Raw genomic sequence first — 14,449 nt, forward strand, 5'->3', positions numbered from 1 at the left:
GGGGTGTGTGTGGGGGTGTAGTGCAATAGTAGTCACCTGTAATGTGACATGAACCCAAGGTCCCAGTTGAGGCCCTCCCTATGGGTATGGAACTTAGCTATCAGCTTCTGCTCGGCCACTTTCCGCTGTTGCCTGTCCCGAAGTCCGCCTTGGAGGATGGTCACCTGAAGATCCGAGGTCGGATGTCCTGGACCGCTGAAGTGTTCTCCAACTGGGAGGGAACCCTCCTGTCTGTTGATTGTTGTGCGGTGCCCATTCATCCATTGCCGTAGCCTTTGCTCGGTTTCTCCAATGTACCATGCCTCAGGGCATCCTTGTCTGCAACGTATAAGACAGACAACGTTGGCTGAGTCACATGACTACCTGCCATGTACAAGGTGGGAGGTGTCCCCACGTGTAATGGTGGTATCCATGTCCACACTCCGACACATCTTGCAACGCCTACAGTGATAGGGTTGTATGGAGTTGTCCTGAGAGCTGGGCAGCTTGCTATGAACAATGATCTGTTTGAGGTTTGGCGGTTGTTTAAAGGCGAGAAGTGGAGGTGCAGGGAAGGTCTTGGCGAGGTGCTCATCCTCATTGATAATGTGTTGCAGGTTGCACGAAGAACATGGCGTAGTTTTTCAGCTCCTCGGAAATACTGAATAACAAAGGGTACCCTGTCGGTTGCAGCACGTGTCTATCTCCTGAGCAGGTCATTACTGTTCCTTGCTGTGGCACGTTGGAACTGGTGGTCAATGAGTTGAACATCATACCCCCTTCATATAAGGGCATCCTTGAGTACTTCCAGGTGCCCGTCACGTTCCTCCTCATCGGAGCAGATCCGGTGTACGCGTAGGGCTTATCCATAGGGGATGGCTGTTTTAATATGTTTCGGGTGGAAGCTGGAGAAGTGTAGCATTGCAAGGTTGTCTGAGGGTTTGCGGTAGAGTGTGGTGCTGAGGTGTCCATCCTTGATGGAGATGCATGCGTCCAAGAATGAGACTTCATTCTACTGTTACTTAGTTTAAATAAGCAGTCAGAAATGTCTGAGCCCAACATTCAGCTTGACAGATTTAACCATAACACCTTAAGAAATGGGAGCAGGAGTAGGCCATTTGGCCCTTTGAGTCTGCTGTTCTCTGCAATAGGATCATGGCTGATCTGACGTTCCTCACATCCACTTTCCTGCCCTTTTCCCATGACTCTTCTTTCCCTTACTGATCAAAAATCTATCTATCTATTTATCTATCTCAGACAAGGACTCAACCCCCATGGCTCTCTGTGGAAAGGAATTCCAAAGACTCTCAACAGCCTGAGAGAAGAAATTCTCCCTCATCTCAGTTTTAAACAGGTGCCCTTTAATACCAAGACTATGCCCTCTGGTCTTACACATGGAACATTTTCAAATTTATACTAGAAGCACTTCTTACAATACAATTGTTAATTCTCATTTTATCAATATAACAAAGATTTTAGATTAACTTTCAATATTTATAAACATTCTTGTTGCTTTATAATCAAACTAATAATCAACTAGATAACTTATTTCACACTTAGCTTGCTCTGCATGTGATGACCTTTCCAAAATAATACATTGAAGTTCAAATTGGTCTCAGCAGCATCACAGAATGGGCAAAAGCAAACAAACGTGCAACTTTATAGTTTGGTCTTTTTTAGTTTCTATTAAAATAAATGATAAAGAATATCAGATTTAGTGTAAAAGAGGATGCTGATTCAGTATCACCCATTTTATGTTATGGCTGCAGTCCAACTCCAAAACCATTTAGTCAGTAAAACTGCAAAATCAATTGTTTCTACAGTCACTCAAGTACCTTTTTATAAAAATGTGGTTTGTTTCAATCTTATGTGCATAGTTAAAATGGCACCAGCATATGAACTAGCCTTCAGCGTAATTTGTTTGTTTGACTGGTGTCTTTTCTATACCATGTGTGTGTTTGGCTGTCACACTTTTTCCAAAACTAGTACTGTGAGAAAAATCTACTAACAGCTTTTTCAAACAAGCAAAAATACTGCCTGGTCTTTTTTTCCCCTGAGGATAAAGCTTGTGCCATGTATTTTGGATGTAGCAATCTGGCTTTTAACCACCCTCTGAAATGGTACACAGAATATTTCAACTTGAATGGAACCGCAGTCTCACACATTACAACAGACATGGTGTTTAATATTGTGATAACCACTTACCACGAGCAAAATAAAACAAATAATTGCAACCGATTAGATACAGATTAATTTACAAGATCAAATTAACAGTGTATATCTTCTTCTGTTAAATACAACAACCATGCTAAGTCTAGCATGATTTTCAAGAACAACACAAGGCAACTGCATCTTTAGAATGCATTTCATAGTCCCCCCTCCATTGTTAGTGGGACAGATAGGAGGTTTTGTGGGAACGAGAGAGAATCACGATTGGTTTGTTGCCTCCCGGGTGCTAGGGTTCTGTGATGTCTCTGATTGTGTTTTCGGGATCCTTGAGGGGAAGGGGGAGCAGCCCCAAGTCGTACTCCACATAGGCACTAATGACATAGGCAGGAAGAAAGGTGGGGATCTAAGGCAGAAATTCAGGGAGCTAAGTTGGAAGCTTAGAACAAAGAGAGTTGTACTCTCTGGATCGTTGCCCGTGCCACGCGCAATGAGGAACAGGGAGAGCGCGGAGCTGAACACATGGCTGCAGGGATGGTGCAGGGGGGAGGGTTTTGGATTCTTGGATAATTGGAGCTCTTTCTGGGGAAGGTGGGACCTCTACAAACAGGATGATCTTCACCTGAACCAGAGGGGTATCAATATCCTGGGGGGGCGGGAATTTGCTCATGCTTTCGTGGGGGGGGGTTTAAGCTAATGCAGCAGGGGGACGGGAACCTGAATTCGTTCCAGTGCACAGGAGGTTGAAGGTAGTCAGGTCAGGGATAGGTTCACAAGGTCACGAGAGGGCATCAGCAACTAGGATGTTGGCTTGAAATGTGTGTACTTCAATGCCAGGAGCATCCGGAATAAGGTGGGTGAACATGCAGCATGAGTTTGTTCCTGGGATTTCAATGTTGTGGCCACTTCAGAGGCATGGCTAGAGAAGGCACAGGAATGGCTGCCTGTTGGGGGAGGGGAGTTGGTGTGGCATTGTTAATCAAGGGTATTATTACAGCAGCTGAGAGAACGTTTGAGGACTCATCCACTGAGGCAGTTTGGGCTGAGGTTAGAAACAGGAAAAGAGAGGTCACCTGTTGTGAGTTTTCTATAGGCCTCTGAATTGTTCCAGGGATGTAGAGGAAAGGATAGCAAAGATGATTCTCGATAGGCGCGAAAGTAACAGGGTAGTTGTTATGGGAACTTTAACTTCCCCAATATCAACTGGGAATACAATTGTTCAAGCACTTTAGATGGGTCAGTTTTTGTTCAATGTATGCAAGAAGATTTTCTGACATAGTATGTAGATAGGCCAACAAGGGGCAATGCCATATTGGATTTGATACTGGGGAATAAACTCGGCCAGGTGTTAAATTTGGAGGTAAATGAGCACTTTAGATAGTGACCATAATTCCGTTACGTCTACAATAGCAATGGGCAGGGATAGGTACATACCACAAGGTATAACTGGGGGAAAAGGCAATTATGATGTGATTAGGCAAGATTTAGGATGCATAGGATGGGGAAGGAAACTGCAGGGGATGGACACACTTGAAATGTGGAGCTCATTCAAATAACAGCTACTGTGGGTCCTTGATAAGTATATACCCTATTAGGCAGGGAGGTGGTTGTTGTGAGAAGGAGCCATGGTTTACGAAAGAAGTTGAAGCTCTTGTCAGGAGGAAGAGGAAGGCTTTTGTGAGGATGAGATGTGAAGGCTTGAGTGTTATAGGTTAGCCAGAAAAGATGTAAAGAGCCAGGGGTGGACATGAGAAGTGGCTGGCGGATAGGATCAAGGTCTTCTATAGGTGTATCAGGAATAAAAGAATGACTAGAGTAAGATTAGGGCCAATCAAAAATAGTAGTGGAAAGTTGTGTGTGGAATGTGAGGACATAGGGAATGTGCTTAATGAATACTTTTCGTCAGTATTCACTTTGGAAAAGGGCAATGTTAGTGAGAATACAGACATACATTCTATAGGGTTAGATGGGATCCAAGTTGACAAAGAGGAGGTTTTAGCAGTTTTGGAAGATCTGAAAATAGACAAGACTCCTGGGCCAGATGGCCCTTGGATTCTCTGGGAGGCCAGACAGGAGATTGCAGAGCCTTTGGCTTTGATCTTTTTGTCATCATTGTCGACAGGAGTAGTGCCAGCAGACTGGAGGATAACAAACGTTGTTCCCTTGTTTGAGAAGGGGACTCGGTAAAAACAATAACTGCAGATGCTGGAAACCAGAGTCTAGATTAGCATGGTGCTGGAAAACCACAGCAGTTCAGGCAGCATCCAAGGAACAGTAAAATCGACATTTCGGGCAAAAGCCCTTCATCAGGAATACAGGCAGAGAGCCTGGTGGAGAGATAAAAGGGGGCTTGGGTCAACCCTGGAAATTGTAGGCAAGTGAACTTTATTGCGGTTGTGGGTAAGGTGTTGGAAAAGGTTAAATGAGATAGGATTTATAATCGTCTTGAAAGGAATAATTTGATTGGGGTAGTCAACACGGTTGTGAAGGGTAGGTCATGCCTCACTAACCTTACTGAGTTCTTTGAGAAGGTGACAAAACAAGTGGATGAAGGTAAAGCGGTTGATGTGGTGTATATGGACTCAGTAAGGCATTTGATAAGGTTCCACATGGTAGGCTATTGCACAAAATACAGAGTTTCAGGATTGAAGGTGATTTAGCGGTTTGGATCCAAAATTGTCTAGCTGAAAGAAGACTTGGTGGTGGTTGATGGGAAATGTTCATCCTGGAGCTCAGTTACCAGTGGTGTGCTGCAAGGATCAGTTTTGGGGCCACTGCTTTTGTTATTTTTATAATGATCTGGATGTGGGCGTAGAAGGATGGGTTAGTTAACTTGTGGATAACACAAAGGTAGGCAAAGTTGTGGATGGTGCCGCAGGATGTTGTGGGTTACAGAGAGACATAGATAAGATGCAGAGCTGGGCTGAGAAGTGGCAAATGGAGTTTAATGCGGAAAAGTGTGAGGTAGTTCACTTCAGAAAAAATAACAGGAATGCAGAGTACTGGGCTAATGGTAATATTCTTGGCACTGTAGATGAACAGAGAGATCTCAATGTCCAGATGCATAAATCCCTGAAAGTTGGCACCCAGGTTAATAGGGTTGTTAAGAAGGCATATGGTGTGTTGGCATTTATTTGTCGAGGGATTGAGATTCGGAGCACGAGGTCATGCTTCAGCTGTACAAGACACTGGTAAGGCCGCACCTGGAGTATTGCGTGCAGTTCTGGTCACCACATTATAGGAAGGATGTGGAAGCTTTGGAAAGGATTCGGAGGAGATTAATAGGATGTTGCCTGGTATGGAAAGGAAGGTCTTAGGAGGAAACTGAGGCTGTTTTAGTTGGAGAGAAGAAGGTTGAGAGGTGGCTCAATCGAGACATATAGGATAATCAGAGGATTAGATAGGATAGACAGTGAGAGCCTTTTTCCTTGGATGGTGAAGGTTAACACAAGGGGACATAGCTTTAAATTGAGGTGTGATAGACTTAGCATAGATATTAGGGGTAGTTTCTTCACTCAGAGTAGTAGGGGCATGGAATAGCCTGCCTGCAACAGTAGTAGACTCGCCGCCGTTAAGGGCATTTAAATGGACATTGGACATACATATGGATAATAATGGACCAATGTAGGTTAGATGGGCATCAAATTACTTTCATAGCTCGGCGCAACATCGAAGACCGAAGGGCCTGTACTGCGCTGTAACGTTCTATACTCTATGTACAGAATGGAAACAGATCTTTCAGTCCAACATGCCGACCAGATACCCCAACCTAATCTAGTCCCACTTGCCAGCACCCAGCCCATATTCCTCCAAACCCTTCCTATTCATATACCCATTCAGATGCCTTTTAAAATGTTGCAATTATACCAGCGTCCACCACTTTCTTTGGCACCTCCTTCCATAGATTTACGACCCTCGACAAGAAAACGTTGCCCCTTAGGTCTCTTTTATATCTTTCACCTCTCACCGTAAACCTAGGCCTTCTCGTTGTGGACTCCACCACCCCAGGAAAAGACCTTGTCTATTTGCCCTATCTATTCCCCTCAAGATTTTATAAACCTCTATAAGGTCACCCCTCAGCCTCCAACGCTCCAGGGAAAACAGCCCCAGCCTATTCAGCCTCTTCCTATAGCTCAAATTCTCCAATCCTGGCAACGTCCTTGTGAACCTTTTCTGAACACTTTCAAATTTCACAACATCCTTCTAATAGGAAGGAGACCAGAACTGCACGCAATATTCCGAAAGTGGCCTAACTAGCCTCCTGTACAGCCGCAACATGACCTCCCAACTCCTGTACTCAATACTCTGACCAATAAAGGAAAGCATACCAAACACCTTCTTCACTATCCTATCTACCTGCGACTCTACTTCAAGGAGCTATGAACCTGCACTTTAAGGTCTCTTTGTTCAGCAACACACCCCAGGACAATTCCATTAAGTGTACAAATCCTGCTAAAATTTGCTTTCCCAAAATGCAACACCTCGTATTTATACTCCATCTGCCACTTCTCAGCCCATTGGCCCATCTGATCAAGGTCCCGCTGTAATCTGTGATAACCTTCTTCGCTGTCCACTACACCTCCAATTTTGGTGTCACCTGCAAACTTACTAACTATACTCCTTGTGATCACATCCAAATCATTTATATAAATGACAAAAATAGAGGACCCAGCACTGATCCTTGTGGCACTCCACTGGTCACAGACCTCCAGTCTGAAAAATAAACCTCCACCCTCTGTTTTCTACCTTTGAGCCAGTTCTATATCCAAATGGCTAGTTCTCCCTGTATTTCATGAGATCTAACCTTGCTAACCAGTCTCCCATGGGGAACCTTGTCGAACGCCTTACTGAAGTCCAGATAGATCGCGTCCACCACTCTGCTCTCATCGGTCCACTTTGTTACTTCCTCAAAAAAACGTAATCAGGTTCGTGAGACACAATTTCCCACGCAGAAAGCCATGCTGACTAACCCTGACCAGTCCTTGCCTTTCCAAATATATGTAAATCCTCTCCCTCAGGATTCCCTTCATACCACAGATGTCAGGCTCACCAGTCTATAGTTCCCTGGCTTTTCCTTACCCCCTTTCTTAAATAGTGACACTATGTTTGCCAACCTCCAGTCTTCTGGCACCTCACCTGTGACTATCGATGGTACAAATATCTCAGCAAGGGGTCTAGCAATCACTTCTCTAGCTTCCCACAGAGTTCTAGGGTACACATGATCAGGTCCTGGGGATTTATTCACCTTTCTGTGTTTCAAGACATCCAGCACTCCCTCCTCTGTAATATGGACATTTTAAAGATGTCACCATCTATTTCCCTACATTCAATATCTTCCATGTCCTTCTCCACAGTAAACACTGATGCTAAATACTCATTTAGTCCGCCATCTCCTGCAGCTTCACACAAAAGCCGCCTTGCTGACCTTTGAGGGGCACTATCCTCTCCCTAGATACCCTTTTGTCCTTAATGTATTTGAAAAAACCCTTTAGATTTTCCTTAACCCTACTTGCCCTCCTGATTTCCCTCTTAAGTATACTCCTACTGCCTTTATACTCTTCTCAGGATTCACTCGATCTATCCTGTCTATACCCAACATATGCTTCCTTTTTTTTCTTAGCCAAACCCTCAATTTCTCTAGTCATCCAGCATTCCCTATACCTACCAGCCTTTCCTTTAAACTTGCAGGGTGAAATATCATGGTGATTTTAACAGTGAAGGACAGACCTATCTAACAGTAGTTAAATAGTGGTGGGTAGCACACAACTCCAAATATTGCTAGAAAAAAATAGATATTTTGTTGATTTTTTTTGGCTTGCTCTCATTACTACACTTCACAAGAAACACCAATGTAATGGAAAAAAACAACATTTAGACTACAGAGGAACCTCAATTATCAAGCATTCAATTATCCGAATATTGGATTATCCAGCAAGATTGCAAGGTCCCGATGCCTGGCTAAACTATGTTATCCGGCATTCGATTATCCGGAATTCAAATAACCGAATGAAATACTCCCCACCCGTGTCCTTCAAATGATCTCGGTTCTTCTGTATATGAAATGAAAGTGATGATTGGTTGGTAAGTGGACTGATAGAAGCAATGCCATGGAGAATGCATTAGTTAGATGACTGACAGTTAACTGCTAATTGTTTAAATTCTGAACGAAGCAAGTTGACTCTGATCCTTCAAAGCACTGCTGTGAGAAATGAACCAAAGAATGACTGTCACCTATTTTATTGAGTTGTATATGATGTTACTTATATACATGTTATTTCTGTCTGCACAAGCCCTGTTCCCTGCAGCTTCTGTTAGGGATAAGAGTGTCACACAGCGTGCACACTGGCAACTCTAAATTATGGTCAGCGTAACTATTAACACACTCGGGATTATTTAGCAAAGATTGTCCAATCATGAAAATGTACTTATTTTTACCTTGGGCTGATTGGACACAGTCAGCGCCTTGTTTGTTACAAATCGCTGAAGGGATATATGATTTGACACATTTGCTAGTCCTTGAGCATACAGTCTACACAAACTGCGTCATGCCAGCAGTGAAGCTCAACATCACATAACTCATTTACATGATTCATCGTGCCTTTTTGGCTTGACTACAACATCCTGTTGGTGGTAAACAGCATTCGTGTTGCCACAGCATAGTAACCACATGCAACAGCTACTTTCACCTATTACTCAAGTTTTAAACAGAGCTTGGTATTTAACGGTCAGCCATCATCCAACTGGTGCATTCTTCATGAAAGCATCTCTACACATCACAGGGCACTTGCCAATCAATCAGCACTTTCCTCTCATATACTGTAAATGCTGTTCTCCCTTTATGTTGGTGTCTCTTGTGCATTGTCCTGCACAAACGGTTTCAACACAATGCTTCTTCTTGCAGCACTGAGTGGTTTGTTCACTAGCTTGCCAGCATTTTAGATCAGTAAGTACATCAACCTATAGCTTCTCTACCATGTAGCTGACTCGCATATAGTAACAGCTCATTACCTCTCCACATATTGCTGATGAGTAAATGGTGGCTGCCGTCTTCGATTCAATTCGTCTCTTACTAATTGCCGGGCCTCGGACACCTAGTAATGGTAGTGAGATACAAGCAGTGGTCAACATTGCAAGTGAAGCAATAGATGAATCATTCTTATTGAAGCTTAATATTAAAGGTAAACAAGTCAATATTTCATCACTCTCTAGAACAGTGGAAAATCACAGGTCAGGCAATCCAAGTATACACAGAGTCCTACAGATATGCACCTTGGAAACAGATCCTTAGTTCATGAGCACCACTTGGCAACTGACCTCATTATAGTCACAATCCGAACACAGCCAAAATAATTGGAAGCCAAGAGGGAAGGCAACATAACATTATTAATAAAAGTGTAGCATTAAGGAGTCTGGCAAAACTGAGTCAATTGGAATCAATAGAAAAATTCTCCACAGGCTAGAGTTGTACCTGTGGAACAAAAAGAAGGCTGGTTATGGTTAATTGGGACCAAACATCCCCTATCCCTAAGGCATCACTACAGGAGTTCCTCAGGCTAGTGTCCTAGGCTAACCATCTTCAGCTGCTTGAGCATCAATATTCCTTCCAACATAAAGTTAAAAGCTGAGATGTTTACTGGTTCTTACATCACACTCAGGTCAATCTGCAAATCCTCAGATAATAGAAATACTAGAGGGCAGCAAACATTTAAGGGGATACTTAAAGCTGTACAGGCTGATACATTCCAACGACAAAGAAATATTCCAAATGCCAGACCCACTGCCCTTAGTTTGTTCACCAAGTTGAAGATAGTATCAAATTAAAATCTACATGCTATAGATAAATGGGTATTGATACTGTACTTTGGTTTCCCCACAATATTTGATAAGGTACCACATCCAAAGCTATTGCTGAAAATAAAAATTTACGGTGTAAGGAGTAACCCACAGCATGGACAGAAGATTGGCTGGCTCACAGGAAGCATAGAGAAGGCATACATGGCTTATTTTCAGGTTGACAAAATATAATGAGTAATGCACCACATGGCCTCAACATTTTACAATTTGTATAAATTACATAGATGAAGGGACCAAAACTAATTCAAGGTTGCTAAATTATACATCAACAATCTGGACAAAGGAACTGAGGGCATTGCTACTATGTTCGCAGATTTCACAAAGACAGATGGACGGGAGAAAGTGAGAAATGCAGATGCTGGAGATAAGAGTCGAGAGTGTGGTGCTGGAAAAGCACAGCAGGTCAGGCAGCATTTGCAGAGCAGGAGAATCGACGCAGAGGGCGATGCAGAGTTGGAGGCTTAGGACAGGAATAATGTGGGGGGAGGGGAAATGAGGAAGCTGTTGAAATCCACATTCATATGCCCTCCTCCAGGCGTTGGGTAGTAACGGTTTGGCGGTGGAGGAGGCCCAGGACCAGCATGTCTTTGGTGGAGTGGAAGGGGGAGTTGAGGTGTTCAGCCACGGGGCGATAGGGTTGGTGGATACGGGTGTCCCAGAGATGCTCTCTGAAATGATCCGCAAGAAGGCTTCATGTCTTCCCAATGTAGAGGTGACCATATTGGGTGCAGCAGATACAGTAGAGGACAGACAGGTAGTGCTGATGGAGCAGGGAAGCTGCAGAGGACTTGGAAAGGCTAGCAGGGTGGGCAAAGTGGCAGATGGAATACCAATGTGGGAAATCATGATTTGGGAAAGTGTGATGTACAAGCTTTGGTAGGAAAAATAGAGGTGTCGACTATTTTCTAAATGGGGAAAGCGCTTTGGAAATCCAAAGCACAAAGGGACTTGGGAGTCCTAATTCAGGGTTCTATTAAGGTTAACATTCAGGTTCAGCTGGCAGTTAGGATGGCAATGCAATGTGAGCATTCATATCAAGAGGACTAGAATACGAGAGCAGAGATGTACTGCTGAGACTATATAAAGCTCCGGTCAGACTGTGTTTAGAATATTGTGAGCAGTTTCGGGCTGTGGATCTAAGGAAGAATGTGATGGTATTGGAGGGGATCCAGAGAAGTTTTACAAGAATAATCCCAGAAATGAAGGGCTTATCATATGATGAGCAGTTGAGGACTGGGTCTGTACTCAATGGAGAATAGAAGGATGAAGGGAGATCTCATTGAAGCTTACAGATTGCTGAGAGACCTGGATAGAATGGATGCAGAAAAGATGTTTTCACTATTAGGAGAGACCAGGGCCTGAGGGCTCAGCCTCAGAGTGAAAGAATGACCCTTTAGGAGATAGATAGGTTCTTGATTAGTATGGCAATCAAGAGTTATGGGGTTGAGAAACATATCAGCCATGCTAAAAGGGTGCAGCAGAGTTGATGATCTAATTCTGCTCCTATATCTTATAGTCTAAATTCGTTGATGATAAAAAGACAGGTAGTAAAGTAAATAGTGAAGAGAATACAAGGCTACAAAAGCATAAACATGAATTAAGTGACTCAGCTAAAAATCTCATGAATGTAGTAGAAAGTGAGAAAGTACAAAGTCATACAGCACAGAAACAGACTCTTCAATCCAACTAGTCCACACCGACCATGTTCCCAAACTAAACTAGTCCCACCTGCCTGCTCCTGACCCATATCTCTCCAAACCTTTCCTTATCCAACTGTCTTTTAAATGTTGTAACTGTACCTGCATCCACCACTTTCTCTGGCAGTTCATTCTACACATGAACCACCCTCTGTGTAAAAACATTGCCCCTCATATACCTTTTAAAACTTACTCCTCTCACTTTAAAAATATACTCCCTAGTTTTGAGCTCCCCCACTCTCGGGAAAAGACTCATCTTATCTATGCCCCTCATGATTTCATAAACATCGATAAGGTCACTCCTCAACCTCCTACGCTCCAGTGAAAAAGCTCTCAGCTTATGCATCCTATTTTTATACCCCAAATGCTCCATTCCCATCAAGATCCTGGGAAATCTTTTCTGAACCCTCTCCAATGTAATATCCTTCTTATAGCAAGACAACCAGAACTGCACACAGCATTCCAAAAGAGGCCTCACCAACGTTCTGTACAATCTCAATATGACATCCTAACTCCTATACTCAAAAAGTCTGAGCAATGAAGGCAAGCGTGTTAAACACCTTCTTAACCAACCTGTCTACATGTGATACAAACTTCAAAACAATTATGTACCTGAACCCCTAGGTCTCTCTGTTCTACAACACTAAATAGAGTTAATGGTGGTTGTCCTTTCGCTACAACTGGGGGTTTCGAGACTAGAGGATACAGAGGAGAGAGATTTAACAAAGACATGAGAACTTTTATTTTTACACAGAGGGGTGGTTCGCGTTTAGAATGAACTGCCAGAGGAAGTGGTGGATGCAGGTACAGTTACAACATTTAAAAGGCACTTGGAAAACTATATGAATAGGAAAGGTTTGGAAGGATATGGACCAGGAGCAGGCAGGTGGGACTAGTTTAGTTTGGAATTATGTTCAGCATGGACTGGTTGGACTGAAGGATCTGTTTCCATGCTGTATGACTCCCCAGGGCCCTACCACTAATTGCATAATTGTATAAATCCTGCACTTGTTTGTTTTGCTTGGAAACTATTTAGAAATGTGCTTCACGTTCTGTAAATAGAGTACAGTTGATGGGAAGCAAAGTGTTGTGAGGTGACAGCTTCATAATAAAAAAACTCTTACGCTACTGGATAGAATTCAATTTGTTTTTGGCCAATGCAAAAAAAACGCATAACAACAGATCACCAGACAATTTCCAGCAACAACTTCTCTTCTTGTCACTTCAATGCTGAAGACTGCAGTAATCTACTTATCATTGCCCTTCTCTACATTACCTGAGTGCTGCTGTTTAGAGAGTCTTAAACACACTCTCATACATCTTTCATTGCAGAGATATAGATTTAAGGATTTAAATAAGCAATGTCCTCTAGTCATACCACAAACCACCCGACATGCATGCAATCTCTCTTCTCCTTTAATCCTGACCTTGTACATTTACCATCACTTCAACTAGTTGGTGGCTGTGCCTTTATTCTTTACAAATATAATTTCTTGTCCACACTAACAGAAAGAATAAGAAAACTATCTAAATGGCGAGAGTTCCAGAGCTCCGAGATTAGAGAGACCTCGATGTCCTCATGCATGAATTGTTGTTGTGGACTAGGCCAGATCCCTCAAATCTCTTTAAGCAGGTAGCCCAGACAGTAACTTGGCTATTTGTTTAGCTAGGAGTATAGTGGATATTCCCAGTGTAATTTAGCTGGGTCAACTGCCAGGTTTTAAACAAACTTTATTTACAAAATTACGGAACGAGACACAAAGAACAGGAAATAGGATACCCAATAATTTATCCAATCCAAACCCGACCTAATGATGCTGTTCTGAAAAGATGTGCAACAGTCCCAATACACTCATCCCTTAGCACAAAAGGTAAAATCCAGCAAAGGCTTACAGTTTTCCAGGAGAGAGAAGTCCGGCAGCTTGTTTCACACATCCCCTGCTGTAACTGAACCAAAAAAGCCTCAGCTGCCAGGACTGGCCACTCCCTTTCATTAGGCAAAAGTGAGGATGGCAGATGCTGGAAATCAGAGTCTAGATTAGAGTGGTGCTGGAAAAGCACAGCAGGTCAGGCAGCATCCGAGGAGCAGGAAAAATCGACGTTTTGGGCAAAAGCCCTTCATCAGGAATGAAGGCAGGGAACCTCCAGGGTGGAGAGATAAATGGTGGGTGGGGGGAGCTAGGGAGAAGGTAGCAAAGAGTACAATGGGTGAATGGGTTTGGGGATGGAGGTGATAGGTCAGAGAGTAGGGTGGAGCGGATAGGTGGGAAGGATGATTGGCAGGTAGGACAGGTCATGGGGATGGTGCTGAGCTGGAAGGTTGGAACTGGGGTAAGGTTAGGAGGGGTGGGGAAAGAGGAAACTGGTGAAGTCCACATTGATGCTCTGGAGTTGAAGTTTTCCGAGGCAGAAGAAGAGGCGTTCTTCCTCCAGGCATCGGGTGGTGAAGGAGTGGCGGTAGAGGAGGCCCAGGACCTGCATGTCCTCAGCAGAGTGGGAGGGGAAGTTGAAATGTTGGGCCATGGGGCAGTGGGTTGATTGGTGCTGGTGTCCCAGAGATGTTCCCTACAGCGCCTCACCTTCCACCCTATCAACCTTCACATAAACCGCATCATCCGCCATTTCCGCCACCTCCAAACGGGCCCCACCACCAGGCATATATTTCCCTCCCCACCCCTTTCTGCAAAGACCGTTCCATCCGTGACTACCTGGTCAGGTCCATGCCCCCCAACAACCCACCCTCCCGCCCTGGC

The 14,449-nt window shown here is 43.7% G+C and overlaps 1 protein-coding gene across 2 annotated transcripts in view; it reads right to left on the reverse strand.

Moving 5' to 3' along the window:
- The window catches only part of zcchc4 (zinc finger, CCHC domain containing 4), a 117,507-nt gene that overhangs the window by 59,080 nt on the left and 43,978 nt on the right, over nt 1-14,449 (reverse strand). For both annotated transcript variants that reach the window (XM_043693657.1, XM_043693667.1), the window contains one exon: nt 9,154-9,236. In XM_043693657.1, coding sequence (XP_043549592.1) covers nt 9,154-9,236 — 83 coding nt within the window. The remainder of the gene's footprint in view (nt 1-9,153; nt 9,237-14,449) is intronic.

Source organism: Chiloscyllium plagiosum, chromosome 1 (assembly GCF_004010195.1).
Source record: "Chiloscyllium plagiosum isolate BGI_BamShark_2017 chromosome 1, ASM401019v2, whole genome shotgun sequence".
NCBI lineage: Eukaryota > Metazoa > Chordata > Chondrichthyes > Orectolobiformes > Hemiscylliidae > Chiloscyllium > Chiloscyllium plagiosum.